We start from the raw sequence: 9,194 nt of genomic DNA on the forward strand, positions 1-9,194 counted from the left end.
ATGGCTAAAACCGATAGCGCCGCCGCCGCGAGAAGGAGACCAGGACGTGAAGAGGGTGGAAAACATATTCGATACACCGATGAACAGATTAGGGTTCTTGAAGGAGTTTACGTGGAGTGCTCAAATCCGAATCGTTCTCAACGCGAACATTTAATTCATCAACAGCCTACGTTGAACGGTATCGACAACAAGCAGCTCAAGATCTGGTTCCAGAACCGCAGGTGGAAACATTTTCTTCCATTTTTTTTTAAATTTTTACTTTGAATGAAAATTTTTTGGTGTTACATTGGATTTTTTTTTTCCGTTTTTTTTTCTTCACGTGCTTCGATCTGTTTATTAATTACTAATTTACTATCATTAATTTAATATTTTGATGATTTTAACGTGATGTTACCTATGTTTGCTAGTGTTTCCAAATTTTTTCAGCAGAAGTTGGTTAATATATCAAAGTTTCCACTTTGATATTTATGTCGTATTTCAAGAAGTACATAATGTCTGATCAATTCTTTATAATTTTCAGGGGCTAAATGGTTCAGTTTTGAACTATTTAAAATTTATAGAAAAAAACACGACCTATGAAATTCTTATATATGTAAGTATTACCTAAATACATAAAATTTATATTTCAGATGTATAAGTATGGATTAATAATAAACGCATCGAGAAAATACGGGAAAAAACTAAATTATATTTAAATTGATTTTTTTTTTTTTTACAATTGATCAGCATAAGAGTATATGTCGATTGTCGTTATTCATATTAACTTTCTCTAAGAGAGTATAATTTTGAGGTAAAATAAAATTTTTTTAAAAAAAAAAAAGGGAAAAAGGAGCCATTTTGATTTACAAATAAACTTATATAAACCAAAATTAATATTTTTTATTAATACAAATCGAAACTGAAAAAAAAACCGGAATATTTATAATTATACATATATAAACGAGGACGGCAAAAATTCATGATATAAAAACAAAAATCAACAAAAACTTTGAATATGCAACATTTGGATTGTGGATTAATAAAGCACACAAAAATTTATACAAGTGATTTATTAATTTCTTAAATTGAGTCACAATCGGACAAATATATATATATATATATATATATATATATATATATATATCAATATTTAGGATATGAGAATATTACACAATGTGAGTTAAATAATCCATATATTTGCAAAACATATAAAGTCTATAATATCGTGTACTACTGGCTACATATTCCCTACATTTTTGGATCGTGTTAATCTTTATTTTCTATTTCAGATTTAATTTGTCAAATTTCCGTATTACTCTGCAGTCATTCTCTATTTCATAATTTTAATATGTTTTCCGCATGGTGCTGACATATATATAGTAACACATCAGCATTCTTGTGAAAAAATATACCAATTGTTTTTCTTCATTTGATCATTTGTTTTTACATTATCTTTGCTCCATATATATGTATCCCTAGATGCCGCGAAAAGCAGAAAAAGGAACATGAGGAGATTTTGGCAGAGAACCAGAAACTAAATGTGGCCAACAAGTTGCTAAGGGAAGAGAGCAATGCCTTGCTCAAAAGGGTAGCGGAACTCGTACGTGATAATGACCGTTCGCGGGGCAAACTCCATGCTGTATGTTATACTAGTATCGTTCACACATATTGAAAAAAATATATAAAAAAATTTTCAAAATTAGTTTATATATATATAAAAAAAATTATACAGATTACTTTGATACAATTTCGGTCTTTTTATGACAATATTGTCGTCCGAGTGGTCCAATTTTTTTAAAATTTGTTACACCTATTAATTTTGGATTAGTTTGATATTGAAATCCTAGATGGGATATCTATACTATATTATAATATTTGACACCCTTATAAAAACTGTTTTGCCCCTTAATTGCAGCCAAATTTTCAGGTTGTCGTTTCTTCCATTTTCTCTTCAATTAAAAATTTAACTACTCACTCACATGCATTTCCGAAACACAAAATTTTAATATTATACATTATATTTCACACGCAACGCGTGTGCTACATAACTAGTATTAATAATATTCCTGGCTCCACTGTTGAATATTGTGCTGATAAATTTATTGTAATAGACATTTTTGTTATAATGAATGTTAAATCAAATATGTGTAAATTTGATATGTCTGCAGTCTTTCTGTATTCGATGGCCCCCCTCTGTGTTTAAAATTTTTCTAGGGGAAAATAGTTTTTTTTGTTTGTTTTGTTAACTTGTCCAATATTTTTTGGTTTAGTCCATTAAATTTTTAAATTTTGGTTTTGGTACACTAAATTTTAATTTTCGGTGATTTTGATCCAACTGCTGATGTGACACTGAAAAACTGATATGACATCGGAAAATGATGACATGACATCGGATAATGCTGACATGTCATGTTGCCACATAAGCAGTTGGACCAAAATCACCGAAAATTAAAAGTTAATGTATCAAAACCAAACTTTGAAAAGTTAATTGACCAATTAAAACAAAAAAAATGGACAAGTTAATGGATAAAAAAAACATTTTTCCCTTTTTCTTGTGAAGTTATACACTCCATTTTCATGTTTGAAATATATATATACGCAAAAACATGAATTTTACTCACTAAATTAGTTTAATAATATATAAATTAATAATTGTGTTGCAGGTTACTGCGACTAGCCCACGGGTCTCCGAGCTGCCTCGGGTTCTCTGGCCTCAGCCATCCATGAATGCTGATAACAACAAAGGGTATATATGTGCATATGCAGCATACATATATACAAGAATGGACCATATATATATGAAATAACTTTTGTTATAATCAACATGATCGATTTTCTAGTAACTTGTAATCGGCCTTTTTCATGTACATGCTTAATGCTTATAGACTTGTGGTTCTGGCCGACGAAACTCGGAACGAATTCCTCTCTAAAGCTACTGGTTCTGCTATCAACTGGCTTCCTTTTCCCGTGCAAGATCAGGTTCTAATTAAGTTGTAACTTCGCATGGTATTATCTATTGTTTTTTTTACGTGAATATATATATATATATATATATGTGTGTGTGTGTGTGCAACTCCAACCTAAGATATATATATATATATATATATATATATATATATATGTACTTGAAATTTTCGACATGTGACGAAAGGGAGCTGGCTGTGGACTAGCCTTTTGTTGCATGCTATATTTGTTCTCCGGGTTAACTTAGGTTTAATTCCTAGATAAAAAATGCCCATGCACGTTTTACTGATCAATCCAATTATTAGAACTGTTAAAATCGACTGGTGGAGCGAGCCGACTCGTAGCCCGTCACAATCCACTGTTTGGCAGGACGTGGTGGCGGGTGAACCCAGAGGATCCAACCTGTTTCGATTCAACCGTCACTTTCCTTTTTTAATTAAATTCGTTTTTCAGGTGCATGGTCCCGTCTCGATTGGTGGAGTTTATGTCTCATATGGTTGCGCTGGAGTTGCAGCACGGGCATGCACCGTAGTTCCTTTCGAACCTCTCAAGGTACGCGACCATTCGAACTTCAAGACACTTTTTTTTATAACATGTATTATATTTTTTTGTCATTTTGTCGGTCAATTTACAGTCTCTTAGTCTACTATTTTGTACTTTTATTTCAATTTTAATTATTTATCGTCTCTGCTGAGGCGACACCAAAAAATGATGATATACCTTTCACACCGATAATTGCTGATATGTCATCACTTTGCTGAAAAATTACTAATTAAGTTCAATGTTTTCGTGATAGCTCATTGAAATTCTCAAAGATATATGCTCATGGTCTCCAAAATGTCGAAAACTAGACGTTGTCGCCATATTTCCTGCGAAAAACTGGGGAACCATTGAACTAGTTTATACACAGGTCAGAAAATATATAGTGTAATTGGAACATATATTCTACAGTATACGATACACCTATCGAACACGAAACCGAAGGTTACGGTGACGTTTCGACGTCGTCGTGCATGTGCTTGGCTTGCCACATGAAGTTCTCTAACACAATTTGATTGTGAACAGTATTATGCTCCAACCACCTTGGCTTGTGCTCGAGACTTCTGGACATTGAGATACACTTCGATTTTGGACGATGGAAGCTTCGTAGTACGTACAATTACTTTTAGGGAAAATTGTTTTTTTAGTCTCGTATGTTTGTCACTTTGCGATTTTGGTCTTCTATATTTTTAGATTTCAGTTTTAGTCCGTTATCTTTATTTTTTTTGGCAATTTTAGTTATTTTTATGATGTAGCGCTAATGTGACACTAATACAGTGCTGATGTGGAGCTGACGTGTATAGTGTCACGTAATCATTTTCGAATAAAAAGGACTGAAATTGCCAAAAATCGAAACACGTACACTAAAACTGAAATATGAAAACATAGATGACCGAAATCGCAAAGTGACAAACATAAATGTCCAAAATTACGGTTTTCCCTTACTTTTATTTTGTTTACCTTCAATATAGCTATATATACTTGTTGATTTATTGTATTTTTTGTGCAACTTTTTATATATTCATGGTATTTTTAAGGTATGTGAGAGGTCAATTAATGGTGGTTCCGATGTTCCAAGCTCACCTGTTGCAATAGAATTTGTGAGAGGCAAGAAGTTGGCTAGTGGCTACTTGATTCGCCCCTGTGAAGCTGGATCAATGTTGAATCTAGTTGGGCACTTTGATTTGGAGGTTCGTGATATATATTCTGTGGGCACGTAAATATTTATTATTTATCGAAATGAACAATCATCGGATCTTCGATTCAAAATTTAAAATTTGATTTTTACGAGACGGATGATAGGGGTGCCAACGAACCAAAAACTGCGTGTAATTCTACTTCACACTAGGGATCATGTACATATGTGCTTAATTATTTTAGATTTAAACATGAGTTTGATTTGTTTTCTCCAAGTTTATGGGGAAAATATTTTTTTTGGTTCATTAATTTGTCCATTTTTCGGTTTTGGTTCATTAACTTTGCAAATTTTTGTTTTGGTACACTAACTTTTAGTTTTCGGGTATTTTCGTTCAACTGCTGATGTGGCACTGAAAAATGCTAATGTGGCATCGGAAAATGATGGCGTGTCTAGCTGCCACGTTAGCAATTAGATCAAAATCACTGAAAATTAAAAGTTAGTGTACCAAAACCAAAATTTGAAAAGTTAATGAACCAAAGCCAAAAAATAAACAACTTATTGGACAAAAAAAACATTTTCCCATTGATATATCTATACAGCTAATGCTCAAGCTACATTTTCTGCTTTGACAGCTTGTTTCGTTTTCAAATATATGACTCCCTCTATCTCAATCATTTAAGCTATATTTTTTTTTATTGATCCCAAATATATAGTCAAGTTTTCATATTTAATGTTCTCTTTCCAACTTTTTTTTACCAATTTACCCCTATTAAATTAATATCATTAACTATTATAATTTATACAATAATTTTATTCTATTAAAATCTTCATTAAATAAGAGTAAAATGAGAAATTGCTTTCTAAAATTTACTCGCTCAAACATCAATAAAATACATTGCAATACTTTGTGAACAAATGCTAATGAGAAGGACATACAATTGATTTATCCAAAATTTATTATAAATAATAATTTAATGGTAAAATAACAAAATTGGTCTGATAAGTTGGTTTATGTTGACTTTTAGTCCTCGAATTGGTCAATATTTAGTCGTAGTATCTTCGTAATATCTTATGATAAATCAGTAATATTCAATGTCATATCATTATGTTCAGCTACATTATCCGCATATATGCGAAAATTGGACTAAAAACACTAAGACCAAATGTTGACCGATTGGAAAACCAAAAATCGATCTAGTGCTATTATACTTATTGCAGGCAGCATCTGTTCCCGAGCTTGTGCGACCCCTCTACGAGTCACCTGAACTCATTGCCAAGGAGATGATTTTAACCGTAAGTATTCATGTATACTTCATTTACTCAACTTCCTATTAAATCTTTGATTGTAATCCAACATTTTCCTTTGTTTTTTTTTCCATGCCTCGCTAATTGTACTGTATTCAAGAAAATGTTTGTTTCAAGTTCAATACAAACTAATTACAGGCATGTTTTTTTCCCCCCTTTATAAGGCGCTTCAATATATTGGTCACCTGACAAGTAAGGCAATTCCTGGCAAAACGAAAAATCCACATGACAGAGAAGAACCTGCCTTTGTAAAATCTCTTGGCCAAAGACTAAGCAGGTAAGCCTGCTGAATCATTTCTCAAATCGTTATCTCGATTCGTTGCAGCATGGTTTTCTAGTCTTGCAGACATGCATGAGGTTTAAGCTCAAATGGCTACTTTGTAAAGGTTTTGATATCACCTTAAAATGTGACTCTAGTACAGTTGCATGATGTCTTGGGAGTTATGAGAACTGAGAAAGTTTTGATCTTGGGCCTTTACTATTTTGAGATAAGCAAAAGGCACTAGTGTCTAGTACTGTCAAAACGGGCTAGGTCCATTTTGTCTCATAAAATAAGTTGGCTGAGTTGACAATTTCCCGACCCGTAAATATTGCAGGCCAGCCTGCTAGCTTGTTCGGACGGTACTACTAGTGAGATGCTAAAAAAAACATTAGTGTGACTGCAGGAGGAGTACACGTGTATGAGTAGAAGAACTCAATCATATGCTTTTACATAAGCTGCTAATTCTGAGTCATGCCATGAGGCTTTAGTTGATGAGATTATGTGCTTGAGCACGTTTTTCCATATATATATTTTCTTGTTTCATTTTGTTTAGGGGCTTCAATGATGCTGTCAATGGTTTTAATGAAGATGGGTGGCAATTGATGAATATGGTTTCCCCTAAAGGTGCCATTGTATCCATGAAGCGAACTAATAACATGGGATCTGCTACGAATTATGATGGTGTCATTTGTGTGAAAACAACTGTGCTACTTCAAGTGAGTTATTGTCTTATTACTTTTCGACATTGATTAAAACAAGTTTCGCCCATTTTGTTCACATTAGTATCGCATAAGCGTGTCTTTCAACGAGTGTATATGTGTTTATTGATGGCAGAACATCTCCACTGCAAAGCTGGTGGGACTGCTGAAAGATCACCGTTCTACTTGGATGGATTTCAACTTTGATGGCAAGCCTAAAGCAATCATCAAGGCTCCTTACTTTGGATATCCAGGAGTGAACACGCACGATTTCTCTGATAAAGCTGTGCTACTTGGCCACACCAATCATGAGGATGAGGTTGGTTGATTCGATTTGTGAAAAGTTGAGCTAAATGTTGGATGCATGTGGTCTGATTCTTGTTTCTAATTTAGGTGTTGGAAGTTATTCGGTTCGAAAGGTTTTCACATCTCCAACACATTGGCTTTTCTGGGGAATTGTATCATTTGCAGGTGACATCCTCACCTTGTCCCATTATGACTGCAGGGGATGCATTAATTACCATTTTAATATTCTGAGGAAAAGGATGAACACCTAATGAATGTTTGAATAGATATCATACTCTGCTAGTTAAAAATGCAGGTTGTCAATGGACTGGAATCAATGGATGATACTTGTTTTGGTGCATCTTCAGAATTTATCTTTGCCCACATTGATAAAACATTATCGAGTGACACTGTTCTATTATCTTCTGGATTTCGGATCGTCTCAATGGGTTCCAGGAGGGTTTGTTCCAATCCTTGAAAGTTTTGCCTCATCTCTTAAATTCTGTCACATTATATGTTCTTGATTTTTATCATAATATCATATAGGCATTGTCATGCAGTGGATACATCTGTTGTTTTCATAACTGTGTCTGCATATTTGATAGGCGAATTGGCCATCTGCCTTTGGTGTAGCAAATGAGGCATCAAGTTCCAGCACTCCATTTTCAGCCATAAACAACCCCTGCTCTATGATGGTTCTGGCCTTCCAGTTTCCTTTCGAAACCCGATTTGAGGTGGACGTAAGGTCAATGGCATTGGATTATATTCAACATGTGATTTCCTCCGTAAAGAACATTTGTCAGGGACTGATGCCGTCCGGATCAAATCTTGAGTACGCCACAGATGAAAATGTACCCATGGTATTCGACACCATACCAGACTCGGCCTATGATATTAACAGACTTGCTATACGGATATGCCAAAGTTATAGGCAAGTAAAACCACATACTGATTCTTGGAGATTCTAAGATTACTCCCAAGTTTCCTGAAGTCCTATTCATAGATTTTGTGCTTCCATGCTCTAATATGATATTATGTTAGTGCAGTTGACATGTTCTATCGATTTCAGCTGCCGACTTTAGCCTATGAGTTTATACTTCTGATTTTGTGGTTTCAATAGGAGTACACATTACTTGATTCAATCCTTTTCGTTTGGAACAGGTCATATTTAGGTGTGGAGATGTGTGACTTCCACCGCGCGAGTACTGGACCTTACTCGGAACTGGTTCAAAATCACCAGTATGCTATACTGTGTTTCTCTTTCACGGTATGTAAATTTTGATTTATACATGTACACACACGCATACATATATGAGTATGTAGAGAAATAAATAGTCCCTATTACATCTATCTATCCAATAAAACTAACCAACTTCTCTGGTTTGGTTGCCAGTCTCCCCCAATATGCCTTTACGCCAACCAAGCTGCAGTCGACATGCTAGAGACTGGATTACATAATCTACAAGCGCTTGCATTGGATCAGATTCTCCACTGCTCTAGCATTTCCTTGTATTCCATGATTCCAACTATAACACATCAGGTACACTTGCAACGAAAATTCCAACCGCTCGTTTAGCCCATCTGAGTTTCTCTACACTTCAATGAGATGATCATGGGAGTTCTGAGTGATGGAAAACAGCTTTTCCAACACATACATACACGCGTCCCATGTGTTTCATCATACTTGAAGTCTTGGTTTTTAACACATACCTAAGACTGCTTTGCTACTTGACAGGGATATTCTACTTTACCACCAGGATGTTGTCTGTCTACGAGGAATCGACGTATCTTGTATGAACGAGGTTTGGTTTGGAGAGTAGAGGAACTGGATGGTTCATGTCACTGCTTCGCCACCGCGTTCATTAAATGGTCTTTCGACTAAGTATTTCATGCATTCTTTTCCTAACTGTTCAGAAGTTTTATCTATACTCTGTGTTGCTTTGGAGGGATTTCATTAGTTATATTTTGTCATCCAAAAATTTGGACTAGGTTTGGCTTGATGATACTACTTTCCACATCATGA

The 9,194-nt window shown here is 34.5% G+C and overlaps 1 protein-coding gene across 2 annotated transcripts; it reads left to right on the forward strand.

Moving 5' to 3' along the window:
- Positions 1–9,194, forward strand: LOC140872228 (homeobox-leucine zipper protein REVOLUTA-like). 2 transcript variants are annotated; one of them, XM_073275033.1, is made up of 18 exons: positions 1–221; positions 1,459–1,618; positions 2,643–2,725; positions 2,865–2,958; positions 3,397–3,495; positions 3,740–3,853; positions 4,009–4,092; positions 4,521–4,673; positions 5,840–5,914; positions 6,091–6,203; positions 6,742–6,904; positions 7,023–7,205; positions 7,280–7,357; positions 7,488–7,631; positions 7,777–8,102; positions 8,333–8,438; positions 8,565–8,711; positions 8,907–9,194. In XM_073275033.1, exons 1-18 carry the CDS (start codon positions 1–3, stop codon positions 9,051–9,053), a joined length of 2,490 nt encoding a protein of 829 aa, XP_073131134.1. In that variant the 3' UTR covers positions 9,054–9,194. The 2 variants fall into 2 exon arrangements, with proteins under 2 accessions (XP_073131134.1, XP_073131135.1); XM_073275034.1 differs by lacking the exon at positions 1–221 and having other exon boundaries at positions 1,558–1,579.

The sequence above is a fragment of the Henckelia pumila genome, unplaced genomic scaffold (genome assembly GCF_033568475.1).
Source record: "Henckelia pumila isolate YLH828 unplaced genomic scaffold, ASM3356847v2 CTG_461:::fragment_3, whole genome shotgun sequence".
Lineage (NCBI taxonomy): Eukaryota > Viridiplantae > Streptophyta > Magnoliopsida > Lamiales > Gesneriaceae > Henckelia > Henckelia pumila.